This window comes from Peromyscus eremicus, chromosome 9, assembly GCF_949786415.1.
Source record: "Peromyscus eremicus chromosome 9, PerEre_H2_v1, whole genome shotgun sequence".
In the NCBI taxonomy this organism is placed as follows: domain Eukaryota; kingdom Metazoa; phylum Chordata; class Mammalia; order Rodentia; family Cricetidae; genus Peromyscus; species Peromyscus eremicus.
In genome coordinates this window covers 86040053-86065093 of record NC_081425.1, presented here as the reverse complement: position 1 = coordinate 86065093, position 25041 = coordinate 86040053, and the positions used below count along the sequence as shown (strand labels likewise).

Here is a 25041-nt window from a genome sequence, read left to right as displayed (position 1 = left end):
TCATATAACATAGCAAAAAGGCAAGCTATTATCATTTAAATACAGGCAAAGGTTTTAAATCAACATCTCTCTAGAAAAGAGGCACCAGTGGCCAAAAAGCTCATGATCAGATGGATACTCAGCATTGGTCAGTAGGGGAATGCAAATTCATTCTTATCTATCAATGTAGTTAAAATAAAAAGACAGATAACTGTGAATGTTGGCAATGGTGTGGAGAAATCGGAATCCTTATGCATGGCTGGCTAGAATTCTAAACTAAAGCAACCACAATTCAAAACAGGTTTTCAGTTCTGCAAAATACCAAACATAGAGTTACATATGACACAACTCTACTTCTGGGTACCTGCTCAAGAGGAATAAAAACATGCCCACATGATAACCCATATATTCATGTCCAAAGCAATATTTCTACTCGGTAAGGGGTGGGAACAGTCCAAATAGCTACAACTTAGAAATGGATAAATAAAATGCATTCACACAAGAGAATATTATTTAGCAATAGAAAAGATGAAGGACTGATCCATGATATACGATGGTCCTGGAAAACATCATGTTAAGTGAATAAAGTCAGTCACAAAGGCGCATGTATCATTCCATTGATCTAAAATACCCCCAAATATGTAAATCCATTGATAAAACAGAATAGTGCTCCTAGGGATATGGAGAAGTACCAAATAAGAGGAGGAAATGTATGCTGAGTTCTTTCAGGATACTGAAAAAGTTCGAAAATTAGATTGTGGGGGTAGGTATCAAATTCTGTCAAGTGTATGAAGAAGCCAGTGAGTTATATGTTTTAAAAGAGTATACTTTACAATAAAGGAAAGATGTCATGATAAAAATAGAAAAAAAATTAAAAGTAAATAAAATCATGTGGCAACTAGAATTGGTCCTGTAGGTGATTATTTCCAACCTCTCTGGTCTAAGGCATTTGTAATAAAAATGCTTGTTTCGGTATTTTACTCTGAAATGTTAAGACACTGAAATGAAGGTCTGGAGAGAAAGATGGCTCAGAAGGTAAGAGCACTTGCTTCTCTGGCAGAGGACCCTGATCTGGTTCCCAGTACCCACAAGATGCCTCACAATTGTCAGTAATTACAGTTCCAGAGGATGCCCTCTTTTGGCCTCTAGGAGCCCAGAGTATGCTCATGGTACATAGAGGCAAACATTCATATCCATAAAAATTTTAAAAAGATGATAATAATAAATATAACCATACCATAATAAGATGCCCCCAGGCAAGATTTCACACGTAACAACACCTGCAGGGAGGTGGGGGGGGGGGCAGAGGGCGGGGCTCCAGTTTTAAGAAATCTAACCAAAGCACCCTATTGCTGTGGGATGTATGGCAAATGTGTTGCTAATTAATCAATAAAACACTGATTGGCCGTTGGCTAGGCAGGAAGTATAGGCGGGGCAAGGAGGAGAATAAAGCTGGGAAGTGGAAGGCTGAGTCAGAGAGACACTGCCAGCCGCCACCACGATAAGAAACAGCATGTGAAGATGCCGGTAAGCCACGAGCCATGTGGCAAGGTATAGATTAATGGAAATGGATTAATTTAAGCTATAAGAACAATTAGCAAGAAGCCTGCCACGGCCATACAGTTTGAAAGCAATATAAGTCTCTGTGTTTACTTGGTCGGGTCTGAGGGCAGGTGAGAGAGATCTGTCCTGACTGTGGGCCAGGCAGGAAAACTTAAGCTACAAATGGCGTCCAACGTGGTGGCAAGAGTTTCCACCTAAAAACTGAGAAAAAAGATTCTAAAACGGAGCTAAAAACAGTTCCTAATTGTCTCTCTCAAATGAGCGGCAGCTGCTGGTTTGAGCTCCTTGTGGGTTTCTGGCGTGTGCGCTCGACCTGCAGTTTGGCGGGAATGAGGCCTCTGCAAGTGGCACATTAAGCTGCATGGTGGAATTAGACTTTGCTGTACAAAACAAAAAAAGAGGTTTCTGGGCTACACTCTGCTTGGATAAAAGCATAGACCCACGATTGCTCCCAGAGCTGGTGGTAAAGTACCACCACCATGTGGGGAAGCTGAGGTGGGTGGAACCAGCAGCCACAGCTGCTGCAGCTTAAAGCAATAGATTCACAATAAGACAGATTCAGATGTAATAGTTTACAATGTGTGTAAAAGATACATAGGCTTGAAAAAGACAAAAAAGGTGATATATACAGTTATAGAAAAAAATACATAGTTTTAAAAAATAAAGTCTTTAAAGAGACAGTAAAATTAATATAAAAAATAAGCCATGTGAAGATGACTATTACACAGAGAATCTGGATTGTGTTCTCTTTGGGATTTTTAACTGCAGAAAAACATTTGATTGTAAAAGCTGTTAAGTTATGCCAAAATGTATATTTTAAAGGTAACTTGACTTCAAAATTTGGATATAAGGATATGTTACTTTGGAAAAGAGTCTCTGCTTTTGTTCCCACAGAAAGCCAGAGGCTATGGATTTGTTCAAGATTAAGATACATCAGGTTTGACCAGCCAAGACCCCCTGAAGGTCTCCAATGACACCATGGCCCAGATGATCCAACATCCAGAATGGTTTGAAGGCATCTGGCTCAGACGATACAGCCTCATGGACTATTCCATAATTCTAAAATTTTCTTTGTTTCCCCATAAGATACAGCACCCCCTTCCAGCAGGAAGTAGTAAGAGAAGCTACGCCCAAATTCCCAAATTATATGTAATTTTACTTTGTTAAGGTTAAAACCTTCCTTTTTGAAAAAAAAAAAAAAGGGGGGGGAAGTGCTGTGGGATGTATGGCAAATGTGTTGCTAATTAATCAATAAAACACTGATTGGCCGTTGGCTAGGCAGGAAGTATAGGCGGGGCAAGGAGGAGAATAAAGCTGGGAAGTGGAAGGCTGAGTCAGAGAGACACTGCCAGCCGCCACCACGATAAGAAACAGCATGTGAAGATACCAGTAAGCCACGAGCCATGTGGCAAGGTATAGATTAATGGAAATGGATTAATTTAAGCTATAAGAACAATTAGCAAGAAGCCTGCCACGGCCATACAGTTTGAAAGCAATATAAGTCTCTGTGTTTACTTGGTCGGGTCTGAGGGCAGGTGAGAGAGATCTGTCCTGACTGTGGGCCAGGCAGGAAAACTTAAGCTACACCCTATATCTTGATTTACATGGGAAAACAATTTGCATGAGAAGAAAGGCCCCTGTTGGAGCGAGAGAGTGGCAGCTCTGTGCTAACTTCTAATAATTAGTTGAAGCTAACTTTTATATGCAAACCTACCAGGGATTCAGAGAGAAGAGGCCCAACTTGCTAATTCAGAGCCTGTAAGCCATGAGAACCCATTACCCTGAATGCTCTGCTGCTGAACTTGGAGAGGATGATTATGTGTTTTCCACATCTAGTGAAGTTTTGAAGTGGTTGTAGCTCTTGGGAGCAGTGCCCTAGAGAGTTAACACGGAGGCTCTGGTTCCTCAGGACTTGGGCTATTTTTATTGCTAGAGTGGTAACCCTGACCATGCGCTCCTTACAGGCTTCTGTATCTTGCAGAGCAGCTGTTCCGATGGACAGTCCTAACTCTGAAATTCTGGTGCAGATGGTAAACACAGCACAATCTCCAATCCATTTCCATGAAATCTGCTGTTATCAGTCCTTTTCCTTTTACCCCTGCACTGAACCCATCTGTCTGTTTAAAAAAGGCCCAACACAGAAAGCTCCACCTTTTAGCTCATAATTTAGTGCAAAGACATGATGTGGATTTCCATCTCCTGCTGGGCTACCTGTTCACCTGCCTGTGAGCCCTCCCTTAAGAATCTGGTGATTACCCTCAAACTGCATCATTCAGGTCTCTGAATGCCAACCAGAGACATGTATATGCATAAGGAATCTCATCCCAAATTCATTCAGATCCTTGGAGAAGGGAGTTGCTTCACCCTAAAGGTTCTTCCCACAGAGTTTTGTATGCTGGGTACATCTCATCATGTAGGTTTCCACTCATGGCTCTCCCTGGCCAACTCACAACTAAGAGGCATAACCCTCACCACATACCCATCCACACATGTTTGTGAATGTGAGTGCTTTTCTTCTCTTTGCCACTGACAACCACACTTTATCTCTTGGGCTGTTTTCTAAAGAGGATTGTCCTTCCTTCCCTCCCTCCTCTTACATTTTTCCTTCCTTCCCTCCTTCCCATTCCTGTAATACTTAGGGGTTCTCTATCGCCAGCACCAAGGGAAGCTCTCCCTTGGCAGCAGCATTCTTTGGGGGTAGAAGAGAGATTGAGTGGCAGGATCCTTCCCTGGACAGGTGTGCCCTCAGCCTCTGAGCTCATTGCAATGTCAGCTAGCATTCTCCCTGTTTCTTCCACACTGCCTTTTGTAGGACATGCTCACAAGGCACTAGGCACCACTAGGAACGAAATGTGTGTATGAAATGTATATCTACTGAGAGGTTTAATGATGGTGCTAATTTTCACCTACTGTTTCTATCTCACCACTACTGGCATTTGGAACCAGATCATTCTTTGTTCTGGGTCAGTGGGTAATTTTTGGATACTTGATATCATTTTTGCCCTTTACTTAGTAAATGCCAGTGGTAACAACTTTCTCTTCTCTCTCTGTTTCTCCCTCTCTCTCTCTCTCTGATTGTGTGTGTGTGTGCACACCTGTATGTGAGTTTGGATGGCAGATGAATATATATATATATATATATATATATATATTTGCTTGTGGGGCCAGAGGTCAAACTTGGATATCATTCCTCAGACACCACCCACCTTGTTCTCTTGCGACAGGGTCTCCCAGTGGTCTGAATCTAGCTATCAGGATGGCATGGCTGTTCAGGGAGCCCTAGGGCTCCCTCTGTCCCTGTTTTCTCAGAAGCTGGGATTACTTGCTCATGCTAACCACATCTGGCTTTTTTATATGGGTTCTAGAGATCAAACTCATTTCCTCACACTTTACTCATTGAGCGAGCTCCCTATTTCCAATATGCATTTCATTTTTAAAATGATAAGAACACTTCCTGTGCTGGGATTTCACAAACCAGAGGTTTACCCATGACAGGCTTGACCCTAAATTCCTGAGATGCTAGTTAACTCACTGTGAGATTCCACCAAAGGAATGAGGGCAAGTTGGAAGTTCACTTGTAAGGTTTTGGAAACATTATTCACACAACTCTAATGAGGGCCCATATTACACACTACACTTAGTTTAAATAGCACTTACCTGACAATAGCTAATGGTTAATGATGCTAATCAATCACTTTCCTAATTAGCTGTTTAAAATGAAATCTTCCCCTTCATTACACTGCCTTGAATTATACAAATGAGACCACATAACCCACATTTTCAAATTTTCCTTGTGAGTGGATCTAATGCAATCCATGTCCCTTGCTAAGGAGTAAGCTGGAGGGTCAGGACCTCATTCCAGTCTACTAAAATCATTGAACTTTACAGGTTAAAGGCAGTAAATTTGGGATGTCATACCTCAATAAAATTATTGTTAAAAAAGTTGCAATGTAATAAATTAATGCTTTAATGTCTAGGTTTTTAAGATGATTACATTAGCTGCTAGTCTAATATTCATATTAGATACTAGGACTTCAGTGAAGACATAACTTTGGGTTTATAGATGTCATTAGGATGGGACAGCAAATGATTTTTCTATCCTTAAAATATTCACATCATTTGGGATGGTATTAAGACAGTGTGGACTCAAATTTTGCCAATGAGAATCTCTGAGTTTTAGTTGCATACAGTGGCTCTTTTATCTGGCCAGCAGATTCTATACTCCTGTATAGCAAGTGACAATGAAGCCCATATTCCTTACATAACTTATTCGGACAGCATCTCCCACATATGTACCAGATATCAGCCCTAAAAGGGTAACTGGGAGAGTTTTTGCTTACGGGGAGTTCAAAAGTATTTAAGAAGTCAAATGGAACACAATTGGGACCAACTTTAGATTTTGATGTGTTAAAATATACATTCCAGAGCAACTGCTAATAATTCTGAATTAATTATTTTAAAAATTCAGAAGTCTGAGCTGGAGAGATTGACCATCAGGCAAATTGATTGCTCTGCAAGTGTGAGCACTAGAGTTTGATCTTCAGAGTCTCTGAAGAAGTTGTGTGGGGAGAGTGGATACAGGGAATCCCTGGAGTGAGCCAATTAGTGAACAAGACAAAACACTAAGTCCAGGCTCAACAAAAGAGCCTACCTCAATACATACATACAGTAGAGTGACCAAAGAAGGTATCTGTGGTAGCTTGAATGTAGTTGGCCCCCATAAGCTCATAGGGAGTGGCACTATTAGGAGGTGTGGCTTTGTAGGAGTACATATGACCTTATTGGGGGAAGTGTGTCACTGTGGGGGTGGGCTTTGAGGCCTCCTATGCTTCAGTTGTGTCCAGTGACACAGTTCACTTCCTGTTGCCTACAGGATCAAGATGTAGAACTCTCAGCTCCTTCTCTAGCACATGTCTGTCTACATGCCGCCATGTCCTGCCATGATGATAATGGACTAAACTTCTGAAACTATAAGCCAGCCCTAATTAAATGTTTCCCTTAATAAGAGTAGTCATGGTGTCTCTTCACAGCAATAAAAATCGTATCTAAAACAGTATCTTACATCAATCCCAGGCCTCCACAGCAGTACATACATGTACCTGGGCACACACCCCAGCCTAGCACATATACATGCAAAAACCTTTTTTTTTTTCAGAAATTTGAACAGAAGCTGAGGTTAGATGTTTTGTATTTGTCAGAGTCTAGCAGGTGAGTAGGAAGGTAGATCAAATAATTCAAGGAGTCCCCATTAGGGCCACCCCTTTCACCATCCGATATCTCAAGCTGCCCCCCCACCATGCATATTTTATCCTCTAAGGTCATTTCTACCCCTGTATGATAGAGACAGTACTGTAGAGAAAGACTGGCCTCCTTACTGAGAGCCCCGTGGAGAATTACCACCATGGTCTAGATAATTTAGGATCCTGAGTTGGCAAATAAGTAAGTTAGGGCAAAGCAGATTTCTATGATCTCAATTCACTTATAATATTTCACTGAGGTCTGTCCACCATGGTCTAAATTCTCAGCTGGCTGTGGTTTAGGATGAGAAAGGAAAAAGCACACCATCCTCAGCCTCTAGAACCTTGCAAACTATTACACAGCAGTTTAATTCACGAGCCCTATTTGACATGGCTTTAAAATATTTATTTATTATTGTGATATGTGTGCATGTGTTCCAGGGATTGAACTCGGGTCCTAAGGCTGGATGGTGTGCTCTTACCTGCTGAGCCGTCTCTCTTGCCTTAGATGCTGTTATTAATATAAAAATCGCTGCTATTTCATGCACTGGGTGAGGAGGGAAGGAACGTCAATACAGAACCAGTTATTATTCATGGATAGGTCAAGTGCCTGAGTCCTTGCTGTGACCTGAGGCAAAAGCAAGAGTCCTGTGCTGAATGAATGAATAAGTGAGTGAATGAATGAATGAAACTGAAGGTGAACGTGTGACACTCCTACACATCCTGGCATTTTTACATTTCTCCATATCCAGGTATTTTCCTCTTTGTTTTCTTATGTTATCCCCAAAGTGAGAATAAGGTAGGGATCTAATAATCTCAACTCTGTCTTAGACCTCTACTGACCCATGACCACGAACTGAGCAAGGTACAAGATGAGCGGCAAATTCAAGCTGACCTTACATTCCAAGGTTTGTATTTCTAATCCTAACAGTAAAATGGATCAGCGTCTTGACACACACAGGGGTTTCCAAAGCTCTAGAGAGACGGGGTAGACCCTGTCATGTCCCCTATTGCCCTGGGAAAGCCATTAAATAAACGAGGCACACTGCGGGCAGCTGGAGAGCTGGCAGAGTCCTCAAGAGGAGGCTGGGAAGCACTGTCAGAGCCCCAGAAGATGGATGGAGCCTGCTTATACACTGAGGCTCATGCACAAATGGAATCTTGCCCACTCCAACTGGCCTTTCTTCAAAGGTGTCATTGACAGATGAGTATCTAAATGTTTTTGTTTTAAAAAGAAAACAAGTAAAAGCGAGGATAAAAACCTCTTTCTACCCTCAAACTAGCACACACAGCTAATGAACATGAACATATCAGGTCAGGCTGTGCAAGGAACAGCCTTTTCAAGGGGGTCTTTAGGAACTATTTGCAAAGTTGTACACCTTCTCTTCCAGATAAGTTTCAACTGCACACAAGGATTTCATTGGGACCCCAAATTTCTGCCGGTCGGCTGTGTCCCATCTGCTGCTGGAGGCCTGCTAATGGGGACCAAGCCTGCTCACAAGTTCATCTTCATCTGCCAAAACAAGAGTGCCTCTCTAACTAAAAAGGCCCCTTCAATTTCATAGCGGTAAACAGTATCTGACTAATTTGAGAAAATACAGAGTGGAATGTTACAGGGCCTCATCACCCGGTGATTGACATCAGAGTTGAGACAAAGTCCACAGAAGCAGGGGGTGTGCTGAAGACGTTGTTCTGCTTTGGGAGACAGAAAGGTCCCCCTGAGGTCACTGCCATCATGGGGCCGCAGCCACAGCCGTCTTCAAGATCAAAACCAAATGAGGCTGTTTTATTTCATGTCTCTCAAACACAGTTGGGAAGGGAAGGTCAGTAGTCACCAACTTTAAAAGGTCCAAACTAAACACGGTTTCCCCAGATGACTCTGTTTCTTGGCTTTGCTCTGTAATTATCTGCTAAACATGAGGGCCAGCTGATACACACTTCGGAACAACAAATTGGAGATGCCTTTCCTATCCCTTCAAGGTGAGCCAAAATGTGACCTGCCCATGGTCTCTGGCCAACTATGTTACTCAATAATAGACCAGCAAACCATTTGCAAAGTATGTGTTCCCTGTTAGCTTAGATAGACAGCTGCGAGCCAAGGCCATACTCATTTATAAAAGAGTAGACATTTGCTCACATTTGAGCATGCCTTTTAGACTTGGACAGACGTAGCTGGGATAGGGGACTTTAGAAAAGACCTGGAGTGCCCTTTGTGATCACGGACTAAGAGACCCACAGGAAGGATTTTAAAGGGAAATTTTGAACCAGATGGGCTACTTTGGCCTGACTGTGTCTTGGACAGCGGTTGTCTATGACCCCAACCCCCAGGAGATAATGTGCCTCCAGAATTAGCTGGCTGGAACAGCCCAGAGGTAAGCAAGTCCGACCTCCTTTAAGCAAAAATAAATCTTGCTGAGTTAAATGCTCCTGTCTCTTACTTTACTCAAGGAACATGAGGCATTAAGTGACAGAATTTGAAGACAGCAGCCATGAATCCTTAGAGCCCATATCTGCTGGCTGATTAATTGTAGGTCTGCCTAGTTCAAGATAAGCTGCAGGTCAAATACATAAGACTGTCTTCCATGTCATATCCAATAACCCAAGGATAACCGGAGTGGCTAGTCCCTGATCGTTCAGCCCCTGCTAATATAATTATGATGCACAGGCCCTGTCAGAAAGTGGGAGGGGAAGCCAGTGCTTCCCAGCCAAAGAGCAAGCACTCCAGTCAGGTCTGCTCCTCTGCTCCCTTTGGTCCCCTTTCCACAAATTATCACAGCATGCAGAGACACAGGCCTCGATGTTCAAAGTCACTCTGAAGTACAACTTCATGAGGGAGGCTGCTGAAAACAAATGACTCCCTTTGGTGAACAGTTCAGATCGGGAGAGTGCTTGGCACATATCACCCATCCATCAACCGATGGATCCAGAAATAATGTATTAGGAATGGACTACATGCCAGGCAGGCTCTCAAGCCTCTATAGGAGAACTATGGCAGATTCCAGCCCTTCAGTGCAAACGCCACTAACAAAAGCTTCCAGCCAGCCATAGGTGATTACTTAGTATGAAGGAGGCAACGGAGAGCTGAAGAAATGATGTTTCAGTTTTTCTCTTCTTGAAACCTACCTTTAGGAGCGTGAGTGTGCTAGACAAAATAGAAGCCCTGCGCGTATCATACTTGACGACCAAAATCATCGTTTACCTGCCACCACGGGAGATTTCCGTTCGTCTAGGAGCTGGATGGAGGTGCTTGCTGTCACCACATTGCTTTTGTTGACTGTTCCTATAGAAAGAGAACTCACCATAGTAAAAAATGAAGAGTTCTGAGGTCAACGGATAGAGAACAACCGTACTGGCCCACAGCCATTAATCTGTAAAGTGTGCTGGGACTCTGTTCCCAGAGTCGAGAATGCTCTAGGATGTGAACACTCTGCCATTGATTCTGGAAGCAACGTGATGAGTTGTTGCCGCCTGCTCTGGGGAGAATCCAGTTCTTCATACTGAAACCATTGGCTACCATGCAGACCACAGGTTTTGTAACCCGTGGGTATTCACGGAGATGTTTACTCGTGTCTGTGGTCTCATTTATGTTACCACTGTAAATAAGGCCACATGAAAGCAAACTCTGAAGTTATAGTAAGTTGACTGCTATAATTCTGATTTGTTATACAAATTTTAACTGGTTTGTAAACTTCAAATTCTAAAAACAGTTTTTCTAAACAAAAACACTCTAAGTAGGGAGATAACTAGACTGAATACTTTATTTAAACTCTATTAATGTTATAACAATAGAGTGCAAGCTTTGGCTTCCTCTTAGTAAAAACAGTTCTAATATCCATTAACTACAAGTTATGAGCACGGATTCTGAATGCCCTGTTCATCTGGTGCCTGCCTCTGAGAAAGGAACTCAATGAATGTGAGTTGAATGAAATTCATTGAATTGAGAACCAGGCAAGGCAAACCAAAACTGGAATAAACTCATGACCAAGCAATTAAGAATATTCTCTTAGTCCAAGTCCAAACAATCAGGTTGCTCCTGAGCAGTCAACACAAGGAGCTTCTCCACAGTGGCAGGTACCTGGTGCTTTTATAGATTTCCCTTGAATCTAAAGGAAATCCAAGTGAAAAGGAGCCAGAAAATCTTCTAAGATTGAACATTATTCACAATTTTACCACAAATGAAGTCAATTTCTTTCATTATACAATCAGATTAAATGTTCAGTAAAAACCTGTTTCCAAAACCAATATGAAGATAGTTTTAATTAATCAGATTTTTTTCCCAAGCATAATTATTCTAGAAAAACACAAAGGATGACAAAGTAACTTGGTTAAAAAAAAGGTCATCATACCCATATGAGCATACATGAAAAACAATTTAGGGATACTAGAGTCTGCCACAGTGCAAGTCCCCATATCTAGCCTTGATGACTCCTAGCAGACTCAGAAAGTCAGCGAGCTAAGTATTGTTTTCTGCTTTGTGGGACTAAGATAAAGGAAGGTAAAAATGAGATTAAAATGTTATCATTCATAGGTTTGGGGTAGAAATAAAGAGTTCATGTGTCCTGGTTGACATGCCCAGCAAAAAAATTCTGTCCCAGAGAACCTGGAAGCATATATGAGAAACGATACATGTGCAAATATCCAGGCTCAGAGGCATATAAGGAACAGAGCATATTCAGAATCATTACACTAGAAAAGAACCTACCAGCTAGGCTACTATACACCCTTGTGAAAATCCCATCACTGATATTCCACCTTTTCTCGAGTCTCTCCATTATTGAAGGACTCATATATGATATATTCCCCCATAAGGCTTACGCTTATCACTAGGTTCTCATGTCAGGGTATTGTTTGAGAATTTGGGAACCCTGAAGAGGTGAAACTTTGCTGGAGGAAGTGGGTCACTTGGTGGAACAGGGTTGCAACTGATGGTCTGGTCCTATTTATTGTTGCTTCCTGGCTATGAATGGAATTTGACCATCTGGCTCCCACTGCTCTGCTTTCCCTGCCATAATGCAGAGTCTCCTCAATTGTGAGCCTGCCATTCCTTACAGTGTTTTATTGGGTATTTCGTTGCAGAACAAGAAGAGTAACTTCTTGTCAGTGCTTTCCACAGTGCCCATCCACATCAGACCTCTGCCATCATGTCTTCTGTAAATGTCAGAGGCATTCCATCTGCAAGCACTAACATTCACAGGAATGAGAAATCACCGAGCCTTCCAGATGCAGGGGACACCAAGCACTGTGGAACTTTTGTCGAGGTTGGGCTAGGAATGTTTGCAAGAGATTGACATAATATAGGCCCTAATATAAGTACAACAACTGAGAAAGCTTTCCATAGCAATCCAATGAGACTGGCTCTCATTCTCTGAAGCTTCTAGAATGTTCCATATATAGCGTTCTACAGACAGGATATTGCAAGTTCTAAAGCACAAGATGACAAAAATCCAGGGGTAACTGAAGTGTCCAATGTGTCTTCCATCTAACACTGGTTAACATAAGCCAACATTTGGATTTTAGTGTATGTGAGGGGTGGGTAACTTAAATTTTTTCACAATTTAAAACTATAAAAATTCTTAGTTCTATGGATCTTATTGGTTGCTGCAGCAAGTGAGTGAAGAGTATACAAGTATACAAAGCCTTGGTCCTGCTGGGTGTGTGAGTACACACCTATAATCCTAGCTCTTGGGAAGCAGAGGCAGGAGAACTGATTGCCATCAAGTTTGAGCTATTCTGGGCTACATTGTGAGTACCAAGTTAGCCAAGGAAAACAAGATCTTATCTAAGACAGAGAGAGAGAGAGAGAGAGAGAGAGAGAGAGAGAGAGAGAGAGAGAGAATGAGAATATTATATATGTCTGAAGGCGTGCAAATCACAGAAGTTTCTAGCAAAGGATGCTTGAACCTTCTTTTACATGGATATTGAAAACAAATTGAGAAGTTTGTCCTCAAGTTTAATAGGATGCAAAACGTCAACCGTTTCCCTTAAAATGCTCTTTGCACCATTTGGCTAAGACACGCCTCTATTGCATTGGAGACCCAGTGTTTTGCATCGGCTCTGAAGACTGAACTTGGCTCCCCTGAGGATTCAGGCAAAGCCCCACAATGACCAGGCCAGCAGAGTGAAACAGGAAGAGCCCTGCCTCACCTGTGCTGAAGGGGATGGAGTAGACGAAGCTCCCTGGAATCTGTTCAGCAGCTCGTCGGTACCAGAGAGGGAAATGATCCGCATTAAAGATGTTTTCTTTGTCTCCAGCCTTCAGAAAGTCCCTGAAAATGGATGAGAAGAGTGCTGTGCATCAAGGTCAAGATGCACACAGTAGATCCAAGAGCCTTTGTCAGGAGGGACCATGGTCGTTTTGGAAAAGTCCAATTTGCCCCCCACAGCCCAATGGAGACCCAAGTCAACACTTCACTCAAAAAAAAACTTCTAGAGTCTGGTAGTCAGATTCTGAGAATACATCTCCACTATATCAGGGAAACTACTGGGAATGTGTAAGGGAGGGAAAAGTGGCCCCCATAAGGATGTTCAGGTTCTTCTTTGCCTATGTTCCTTCTCTCTAGGCATACAGGATGGCTCCTGGGCCCTCTGTGGTTCCCTCTTCCTTCCTGGTCTCCCTGCCCCTTGCCCATGGCATTTCTTTCTAAGGAGAACACCATCTATGTGCATTCTCTTTCCCACTGCATCCTCTCAAAGTCAAAATCACTCTTTTTATTAAAAAAATATTTTTAGTAGATGACTAATGTGTAGAGCTTATGGAGTACAATATAATTTTTTCAAATATGTGCATCTATTATAGGAAAAGTCAGTTAGGAATTGCCATATTTGTCACCTCCCCAACATAGCACAGTGTGTGTGTGTGTGTGTGTGTGTGTGTGTGTGTGTGTGTGTGTGTATGTATGTATCCTTTAAGAATTTGTTGTTTACAAACTTAAAAAGCATCACAAAGTATACTGAAGAAATGGTCTCCATCTCTCCTGAATCTAGACACACGACACACATCAAAGTTCTTGTCTCACTCCAGTCTCTGAGCCACTTAGTCACAGGGCCTTCTTGTTCTCTGGGCCTAATTTACACATTGTCACATCTCTTTCCCCAAACCTCTGTGGACAGCATTTTGCTCAGCCTTATGTATCTCTCTAAAGAGCCCTAAATATATAGTCATCACGGTGACTAGTGTTCCTTGTCAACTCACTCCCTAGAGTGACTCTAGGCATAACTGTGAGTGATTGTTCAGATTAATGTTACCCTCTGAGAATGTCTGTGAGAAATTTTCTTGACTCTGTTAATTGATGTAGGAAGACCCATCTTAATTGTAGGCAGAACGACTCACTGGATGGGAGAATCCTAGACTATATAAAATGAGAAAGACAAGCTTAGCACTTGGGTGTATTCATGAATCCATTGCTCTCTCTGCTTCTGACTGGGAAGGAATGTGAACATTTTCTCAAGCCCTTGCCACCAGGACCTCCCTGCCATGATGGACTGTAAATCGAAATTGTGAGCCAAAGAACCTCTTTCTTGCTTTAACTGTTTTGCTCACAGTGGCTGGAAAAGAAATCAAGATAGCCCTCTTTATCTACAGCTTTGCTTTCTGTGTACTGGAAACTGATAGTCAACCATGGTTGAAAATATTACCTGGAAATTTACAGAAAAAAATTAACTTGTAGGTTTTAAATTGTGTGTCGCTTTGATGAAAATTCTTGAAGTATCATTTCATTCCACCAAGGACATGAACACTCTTTTGGCTAGCACATCCCTGCTGCATACATTACCTGCCCATTAGTCATTGGATGTTTATCTGTGAGTCACACTGACTGTAATGGTAGGGCTTGTGTAACCTGGTAGCCCCAAGCTATGGTACAAGGCCTACACTCTTCAACCCATATCACCTCAGCACACAGCAGTAAATCATCTTATCTCAGATCATCCTACAGAGAGCAAATAACATAAGACATTTTGAGAAATAACTGACATTCATATAACTTTATTATACTATACTGTTATAATGGTTCTATTCATCATTAATTATTATGTTAATTGCCTACTATATTCCTAGCCCCAAATTAAACTTTTTCATAGGTATGTGTGAATGTAGAGGAAAGGCAGTATACAGGGTTTGGAACTATCTAGTTTCAGATTCCCACTAAGTGACTTGGGGCCTCTCTCCTAGGATAAGGTGACTACTGTCCTGAAGTCCCAATGAATATCTGTTGAACTCAACTTCCTCCAGAGAGCACAGTCACTCTACAGTCTCTGGGGACTTTCTGATGATAGATCACACCTGAAGAAAGGAAATTCTGGCCTCACTAGTCCACCATCTGCAAGCATCTTTCAGGAAGAGAGGCCATTCAGGGGACAAAGGCTAAGTGTGGAACCAGCAATCTTGGATCTGTAATGGCTCCATTTTCAGTCCATTGACCAAGAAGAGGAGAAGATTTACTTACTAGGCTCCAACTTGGTGGTTTCATGAACTTTGGCATTCAATTCAGAAAATCAATCTTTAGTTTTAGGATGTGACTAGTCAGTATTCTTTTGATTCTCACCCCAAAAGTATATACCACTCCATTGAAAGAAAACCCATATGACATGGGAGGCCACTCTCTAGATTCTAATTCTGAAACTGCTGTCCCTGCAGCCACACTAGCAGGCCTCAATCTTCTGGAAAGACAGAAACACTGTTCTCCTCAATATCCTCAGGCCTAGGCACTCAGCAAGCACTCCATACGATCCCACACACAGATAAAAGCTCTGTGAAACAATTTTCTTTCTTTAAAGTATTTCCCCAATTCCCTAAAATTCCCTCAGTGGTAGGTATGACTATCTTCCTTTGTAAATGACCAGTTGTGTTAATATTGTCATAAAATTGTGATGCTCCTAGGATTTACCACAGCAGACTTGTGACAGCTTTGGTATAGGTGCCTTACATCTGCTTACTGGCCCTTACTAACAACACTCCTTTCCAGAAATCTACCCCTGAACTTTAAAAAAAATGATAAAATTGCCATCCTCTCATCCAGCATACCCAGTCAGTCAGTGAGCATCTGCTGTGGGTCTTAGCAATGCCATGGATTTGGCACTCACCAAGGCAGGAATGACTATTTAGGTGGCAGGGATCTGATCCTCACAATAACAAAGGTGACGATAATCTGCACTTTCCAGGTGATCAGAAAGGAGGCCCGTGAGTAAAATGCATCAGGCAGTCTGATACCGTCAACTGTGGGTCTGTTGTCTATCGTATATATCCACCTAACAACAATCTTTCTCTCTTAAACAGAAAATAAAAATGACATTAAAAACCATGGGGTCTGATTTATATTGGCCAACTACTCCTGAGCATGTGGCCTATCCTGTAGTAGGGTTAATATTTCTGGTGTCACTCTATTGAAGAAAACTGATTCTCTCTGTCTCTGTCTCTCTGTCTCTCTGTCTCTCTGTCTCTCTGTCTCTGTCTCTCTCTGTCTCTGTCTCTCTCTCTCTCTCTCTCTCTCTCTCTCTCTGGCTCTCATTTATGAATAACTTCATGGCTAGGGGCAGAACTTTATACCCACTTCTACTCCACTTCTTTTTGACTCATTGGTTAAAGGGGTCCCACAGGCCCCGCTCAACACGAGAGGATAGTGCCAATGCTATTTGTTACCCTCCACGACTGGATGGTAAGACCCTATTGCTAAAGACATCATATAGTCGTTATGGCATAGGACATGAAGAAATCTGGCTGTACTCAACTGGAAGCTTCACTCCTCATGGCTAGCATTCATAGTGCTAGAAGGTGCTGCACACGCTACCGGAAGGAAAAAGAAATCATTAATCTCACACAGTTCTGAACCCTGTGAGCTATAATAAGGACCTGTCTATAAGATATGCCCACTGGTGCAGTAACGGCATGAATGTTTGGGGAGTGGGCAACCACTTTTTATTGGATTGAAGGCCCACTCCATGGAATGGAACCTATGCTCAACACTGTTAATGAGGCCAAGAACCCGAGACTAGGTGGGCCATGGGCCCAGAGGAAAACCTATTACTATTATTGTTCACTTGTTTTAATATCAGCACTAGCAACAGTACAGTCTGCTTCTCTAAGAAATAGGAAACGGATTTCTGCCTTTGATCACTCTCTGGCCCCTCCCTGGAGAAAACAATGTGTAGCTCAACACTTCTCATCCTTCCTGGCAACCTGCTTTCTAGAAGAAGCCTTGTTTGAAGGTAAACAGCTAAAGAGAGCTTTAAAAAGTCAAATTTCAATGAAAGCTAACCTCCAAAATGATAGATGTGAGCTTCTAGTAAAGAGAAAGACCTTGAAAAGGTATTCAAAGCCAATCTTGCCAAACGTATAGAAACTGACCTATCTACCACTTGCCAGACTTGGCTGGCACCAGGGTCCCATCCAACAGGAAGGAACACTGCTGAACTAGACCTCGAGGAGCATGTCCCTTCTGAGACCCCAAGGGTCTCTCAAACTCATGACCACTACATGGATTCCTCACTGTGCTTAAAGGTCTGGTGTGTAAGGTTTGCTGGGAACCTCTGAACTCAGTCAGTTATTAAACACATCCGACTTTGCTGAATCTTAGGCCCCATTTGTCCCTGACCTAAAAATGCCCCCGGATCAGAGAAAAGTGATGGGAGAAAACATATTAACAAACTTGGGAAACATTCAGACTATGGACCCGTGTGGGTGAAACACCCATCTGGTGACTGAGGGCTGGGAGCTCATGATGTATTGGGACTAAGCACGATTGAATAAACAGCTGGGAGCTAGATGTGGCTACTGTTGGTCCCTGTTCCCTGAGGTCTCTTGGGAGCTACATGGAGACAATGACAATCCTGGTGCCTTCAGAGAGCCCACCTCTGGGTGAGAGTCTGTGTCCTCTCAAGCTGTGCATGGAGGCACAGAGGTTTACTGAGACATAAACAAATCGGGAGCAGACCTGAGACCCTGGCAGTAATTCCTGGGAAGAGCTTCAGGACATCTGAGTCAGGAGCCCTGCACGTCCTTTCCTCCAGCTGTTCCCAGGCAGCTGCATCATCTCCCAAGTTAAGTCCTAATGACTCACCAGGCAGAAGAGGACTCCAGGACAGCGGACAGAAGCCAACGACTTTGAGGAACAAAGGGTTGTGGAGGGGCCAACTGACATGTGAACATGTGCACTGGGGCCTCCCGTAGTAGAAGAGAGAGGAAGATTCTCAGCAGACCTTGATCGGCCTGAACCTCAAGAAATGAAGTAAGCCCCCTTTGAATCTCCGCTTTGAGGCATTCACTGGGCCCTGCAGAGGGGGCCCCCTACTTACTGATTGGTGAGCTGTTCGGCCCCCACGAACAGGTTGATTCTTGAGAGGCCTGTGCGAGTGCCAAGGAAGGCAACCTCTACACCCTTGTCAGAATTCCTGAAACAGAACAGCAGACGTCAGGGAGTGCTTTGAGACAGTAAGCAGATAATGGCTTTTACACTTCAAGACTCACAGAATGTTTGACAAAAACGGCAGCTTTGAAACCTGAACTTTAAAAGTCACCAGGGAAACCCCCGCAGGTGAACATGTACGCATCCACACATGCGCCAGGGCCAGACGACTCTTATCCCTGACACAGCTTGCATGAAGAGACTTTCAGAAAAAATGAAGGAATCCCCTGCCCACAAATACAGAATGGCGGGGGGGGGGGGGGGATGCACTTCCAACCATAAACACTTCTCATCTCAAGGTTCTTGGTACAAGCCTAGAGAGAGCAGCCTGAGACTCAGGGGGAAGATGGGAAGATATCCACAGGGTGTGTTTTTACTGTGAGGCTACCAAGTGTATTTCTGGTCTGAGGAACGTCAGTCAGGTCTTCCCTGTGGAAGGAAAGGAGTGGAGCCATTGAGCCAACTTTGTAGTATCCCACAGCCTGGAATTCTACACAGCTGGAAAAGAATTTATAGCTCTGATCTGAGCACAGACCTTATTCTCAAAACCATTCCCAAAGAGATGAGTGAAATAATGTTTATGAACAACTCCCCAGAAGGCTCATGTGCTGGGGACTTGGTCCTCAGGTGGCAGTGCTCTTTTGGGCAGTTCTGGAAACTACAGAAGGATGAGAAGGATGTACGTAGCTGGTGAAAGGAAATCGCCGGGGGCAGAGCTTTAGGAGAAATATTGTCCCTACTTCCACCCCTATTTATCTTGAAGTGAAGGGTTCACACGCTCTTGCCACCATGATGCTCTGCACACGTCCCTGGGGCCAGGTGACCAGGAACTGAACTCCTTGAGACTATGAGCCAAAGTAAGTCCTCCTCACTTTGCTTGCTTCTGTCAGGCACTCAGCTAAAGGGAGGAGAACGGAGGTGCATTTAAAGGGCTCCTTCCACACCCCGAGAGCGCACCAGGCATAGAAACTCCAGCGACTGTCTTTGTCAAGGACACTCATCACAATGGTGTTCCATCCCCCAGAGCAGCTCTAGTGACTGAACACGCTCTTTGGGAGATTTCAACAGGCAATTCTGCTTTGAGAAAAAGGGAGGTCCTTTTCCATAAGCACAGTTTTCCCAACATGCAACTTAGGAATACAATTCTTGTGCTGTTTCTCTGTCTTAGATGCTAGTAGCAACATGTTCCAAAGCACTGTCCTTGTCATTTTCAATATAAGGTTTTTGATTTCTTCAGCTTTGACAGTAGACAAGGTGGCCAGTACGTCAGTACTACCTTTAAGTACATAGGGGAGTGAGTAAAAACCAACACGCTGCATTTAGCTCTGTTGGTAGCCTACACCAAATTGGAAGGTTATCCAATCAGTTACAGATGTGGACAGCAGGATAAGCTACCATTTAAGGAATTTGTAGCATGTGTGAGGAGTGAGTCAGCAATCTTTGCTCCAAATTCAGAGTTTCATACGACACTAAAAGAAACACTTACAATTTGTGAGAGAAAGAAATGCTAGGACAAACTTTGATTCTTTCCCAATCTTGTAGGGAACATGATCTATGCAGGTAAGAGGGCAGCCCAAGGAATAATGGCATGGCGGTCTCTCCATGGAAGCCCAGCCTCACATTAGACTGTACACCTGAAGTTTTCCCTGGTGAGACTCCAGCCCCAGTGTCTGAAAAGGCTCTGGCCATGTGTGGCTACAGTCTGCTCCTCCTCCTTATCTTCTGTTCTGGAAAACAGCTCTATCTTCCCAGTGCTCATTGTGCTAATCTGGGAATGGAAGCGGGAGGCTCAGCCTCTCTTGGCTCACACACCAACCACCAACATGTCGTGGTGTAGGGGTGGAGGATCTCAAGCACTGGAGCAAGCCATATGTGGGCTTCATCTGTTTGTGCCCACTGGCCTGGTACATATGGTAGATACCTGAGTATCACAGAACCTGTGCTGCTGTTCTTACCCCATTATACCCCATTTTATATACAGCAATAGAGAGCTTGATTTTATAAAAACAAAAGCAAATCTGTTTGTCCTGTTCCTTACTTAAAAGCCTTCAATGATTTTCCAAGATTCTGAATATAAAATCCAAAATCTTGAGGGCAGGGGATACAGCTCAATGGTAGAACATTTGCCTAACATGTGCCACACACTAGGTTCAATTCCCACTACTGCAATAACAACAACAACAACAACAATAATAATAGTAAAGTTAAAAAAAATTCCAAAATTTCTTCTCGGACCCTCAAGGTCCAGAGCTCCCCAGCCTGCTGCAGCTTCCTGTCATTGCCTGACACCACCCCCTCCTGCCCCCCACATTTCTGTAACAACCTCTAATTCTTCAAACATGTGGAGTATTTTCTCATCTAGTGGCTCTAGGCCTTGCCAGTCCATCTTCCTAAAGTTCCCCTTGCCCCTATCTACCGTAGGCCTCGTCATAGTCTACCTGTCTTCTTGTCTTCACTAGAGTTATCACAAGCGTAAATGACTTCATATACCATAGAAGCCAGGAGAGCGACCACTGTGTCTTCTGCTTGGGTGATCTCTGCTTCCCCATTGCCTGGTGAGTACACACAGAACACCCCCCCCCCCTTGATGAATGAATCAATGAAGAATGAATGAATGAAGAATGAATGGCAATGAGAGAATGAACCATAGATGTAATAGAAGGGAAGGGAAAAGCAAAGGAAGAAACTAATAAAGAACAGGAACCCAAAGAGAACTGAATACTGTACCACTTAAGGGTCTAGGGAGAGGGAATAGTAAAAAATAATACAATAACAAGCTGCTAACACAGGGCTGGCCCTGGTTTTTGACATCAACCACCCTTGATTTCCCCCACCTGCACGCCCTCCTCTGCTTCAGATAGAAAACCACAGAGCAGTAACCGACACCCCACTGAAAAGAGTCACCCCTTTCCCCAGCCCCCTTACACCCTCGTCTGGCCTCCTCCCAAGTTCACGCCAGCCTGTGAAGGGGGAGGGGCTGTGGCAAGGCAGGGAGCTCCTCCCCCCACCCCACCCCCTTCGGAAGTGTCACCCTACCTCCACGGACTGGATTTCATGTAACGTTAAAACTCAAACAAATTCCGTGTCAAGTCCAGGAGCCTGCCATCCAAGCCCGTGCCGCTACTCTGCTCTAGCTCTTGCGGTTTGGAGCTTAGGGGGAAATTAAAAAACTTTAACACCAGGCTCCTAAAACAGTTTAGTTCCTTAAACCATAACCATATTTTGGAGCTTGTGCGGAAATGTCCACAAAGGCGGACACATGCAGCCACTTACTCGGATTTGTTGAGGGCCAGGCTGGTCCAATAGGCTTCGATAGGGGCGCTCACCACAGCATCAAAAAGGACTTCTTGGATCAGTTCTTTGTCACCTATTAGGAGGGACAGAAGACAAGAAGGCTCTGGCTAGACTCCAAGGAAAGGCACCATGGAGGTTCATGGGGCTGGTTTGTGGGGTCGGCAGGCTATGTTCTTATACAGGGTATTGCTTTATGAGTTAACTTCCCACTGGCTCAAAATATGAAACAGCCTGACACTTGATACACTAGTAATCGCACTGGGCCCCAAGCAATGGGACGAGACAGTAGCAAGCAGAAAGGCTTGGGTGTCCCACACTTCAGTTTTCTGCTCTCTTCTCCCGGCTCACAGTTCATGCCAGGGCCAGCATGCTGAGTCCTAATTTTGGAGATGGGAAGCCAGAACCCCTGGAAAAGCTGCCTCTGGCTCTCCCTATAGTCATCACTTGTTTAGTACTCTGCATTCAGAAGGGCATGAGAACAGGATATCGCAACTGAGAATTATGGGAACACATAGCATGTGATTTCTTCCATTTAAGACTCTCTCTCATTTTAATGGGAGATAGCTGTCCCTATCCAAAGACTACTGGGCACAGGGCTGTAGAAGAGGCTGAACGGTAGGAGATTATGAGTCTAAGAGAGGCGTCTTAGAGGCAGGCCAGTATTCCGTTTACGTGAGAGTACAAAGGATAAAAAGTAAACACTATAGACAATTTAACACATTGTCAGAAAGATGCTGAATAAGTTTAGATACGATTATATAGCGGAATCCTGTGGACAAGGCAAACAAACTCAATCAAGATAAATGATCCACACAAAGAAACTTCCTAAGTATGAAGAGTAAACGGGAGCTATACGTATATCTGTACATTATACTATTGTATGTAGTAATTCATATAATATAACAGTATGCCTACATCCTGAGGGTCTCTTAACTTAAATGTCTGATACCAAAATAACCCATATTTCAGACTTTGGGGATTTTATAATATTTGGAATACATACTGAGATATGGGGTAGGACATGGGTGTAAACACAAAATTCATTTTTTCATATACACCTCAAATATAAAATCTGCATATAATTGCAAACAACATTTTAAGGTGATTTTGTCCATAAAACAAGTGAATTTTATGCCTGTTGTAGTGTCACTATTGTTGCTTAAACATTTTTCAGATTAGGGATTCTGGAGTTTGGGATGAGGAATGGTAAATTCTGTACATACCCTTAATATGCAAGGTAACGAAAAGAATGCCATACACTGTTCATGGAAACCCACTTAAACAGTAACAATATGAGCAAGACACATGAGAATGATGACTGAATACAGACAGTCATTCTTTCCGGGAGGGAGAGGGCCCAGGGCAGGGATACACAAAGCCTTCAGGACTAACTCTGATGTTTCTTCCTTAATGAGCACCTGAAGCAAACATCACACCATATTAAGAAGCTAAGGGGTAACTAACAGAAGCTGAACTTGGAGCTGGCCAGGTAACTCGGCCGTTAAGACCACTCACTGCTCTCACGAAGGCTCTGAGTTTGATTCTGAGCACCCACCCATATGGTGGCTCACAACCATCTGTAACTCCAGTTTTAGGGCATCCAATGCTCTCTTCTGGCCTCTGTGGGCACCAGACACTCAGGTGGTGCATGTAGGTAAAACACCCATACACATAAAAAATGATTTAAAAAAAGCTTAATTTAAAAATACATTTTCATAGTATCTCTATGCTTGAGATATGTTTTTTTGATATAGTAATTAGCAAGTTCAAAGAAATGAAAAATTGGGTTCATCTGTTGCCCATCTGATCCTTTTCCTACCAGAGGATAACCCCAAAAGCAGATCCAGCCCATGAAACTGTCAGTGCGTGGCTGGAGAGTCTCCACACACCTCTGCCGGAACTGCTTTGGTTATTCTGTAAGACACCACATGTCAAGCAGGTTTCCCATCATTGATAAGCGATGGATGCCCACTGAAGGGGGAGCAGGTACCATGTTTCTTTTTGGTGAATCCCTCTGTTCAAGTTGCAGCTACTTAAACTACCTTGTCATGGGGAGGGTCTGCTCAGGCCGTAGGGGAGCATCCAGAGCTCCTGCCTTTCAGTAGGTAGGGCTTCTACCCCTGGGCCATGGTCACCAGCCATTTAGTTCTCACAGAGCATTTGCCAGGGTCATTGGTAGGAACAGAATAAGAGGCAACAGATGCTGGGGGCACTGCCCACTCTTGGAGGACCATGAGACCTAGGTATTTGCATGGGGTAATTCTTTGGCCAGCCCCAGTTCCTTATTTGTAGAAGGAGGCGAGGATAGCAGAGATGTGCAATCTCTGTCCACCTTCATCATCTCCATCTTACCCAGCTGTTTAACTAGATGGTCTGGGAGTGCAGATCCAATGTGGTTAAGAATACTATGGTTATAACTTACATTGTTTCTCATGTTTTCCTATAGGAAGAGACGTGGCTAGGTATAATGGACAATCTGTACAAAGGCAAAGGCTGCTCTGGAAACTCGAGGCTCCTTAATGGCTTTGCAGCTCCTGTCCCTCCCCACAACCACAGGCATCCTTTGAGAGCACACTCACATTGAAGTAGAGGCTCTTTGCCTTTGAGGTAGAGCTTAATAGCTTCCAGTTGAGACAGATGGCGGTGCTCTGGGTGCAGGTCAGTGTTGCAGTAGGACCTAAGAATGCGGCAGGGTCCCAAAGGAGAACATATAAATATTCACAGCATCTTCCCACTTTGCATTTGAACCAGGAAAACTGGGTAAGAGGGCAACACATCCTGAAGCTGATGAAGGACTTTCAGAGTCTTACCATTCATCTGCCAAGGACACATCAGGATGTTCTAAGTCATGTAGGCCTGGAAGCCAAGGACAAAGCATTATTAAGTATCACTCTTTCTCCTCCTCTTCCTCCTGCAGACCTCAAACATTCTAGGATGTCCCTTGTGAGGGAGCAGGTTCACAGTAGATAACTCCAAAGGGATATGCTGGAGAACAAGGATTCTGGACACATGTAAAAAGTCATCCAGATCATGCTTTCACCCTGCTGTGGCCAGCACCGCCATATTCCTTTGGTGTTCATTCCAGAGAAATCTCAGCCTTATGAAAATGAAGAGCATATCTAATGGGATGGCCAGGGAGACAGATTCTGGAGCTCCATGGAGTCTGAACTGAGAACTGGGCCAGGCCATTTAACTCCTGTGTGATGCTAACAAGTTTACTTCTCTGTATTTTCTTCATGCATTAAACAAGAATGATATAGTCCCTACCTGACACATAGTTATGAGAATGATATTATGGGTTGAAATATATGAGATTATTAATACTCAATTATTTTCAGCCAGCAAAGAAGGCTAGTAGTTGTTAAAGGATTCTAAGTGAAAGTGAGTTATCTGTCTAGAAAAGTAGTCAGTAGAGGTGAGGCTGGCATAGAAGCTGGGAGTTTCATAGAATACTCCAGACTTCCTGATATATGCTATTGTTTTGATATGGTTTGTCTTCCAAGGATCTGTGCCCGTGTGTGTGTGTGTGTGTGTGTGTGTGTGTGTGTGTGTGTGTGTTGGGAACTTGA

General features: G+C 43.4%; 1 protein-coding gene across 1 annotated transcript in view; it reads right to left on the bottom strand.

Annotated features, from left to right (window-relative positions):
- Cacna2d3 (calcium voltage-gated channel auxiliary subunit alpha2delta 3) overlaps nt 1–25041 on the bottom strand; it is an 827473-nt gene that overhangs the window by 115159 nt on the left and 687273 nt on the right. The window contains exons 22-27 of the mRNA XM_059274534.1: nt 24283–24328; nt 24052–24149; nt 21452–21545; nt 18069–18164; nt 12924–13045; nt 9979–10059 (exon numbers count right to left, since the gene is read on the bottom strand). Of these exons, the coding sequence (XP_059130517.1) occupies nt 9979–10059; nt 12924–13045; nt 18069–18164; nt 21452–21545; nt 24052–24149; nt 24283–24328 (537 nt within the window). The remainder of the gene's footprint in view (nt 1–9978; nt 10060–12923; nt 13046–18068; nt 18165–21451; nt 21546–24051; nt 24150–24282; nt 24329–25041) is intronic.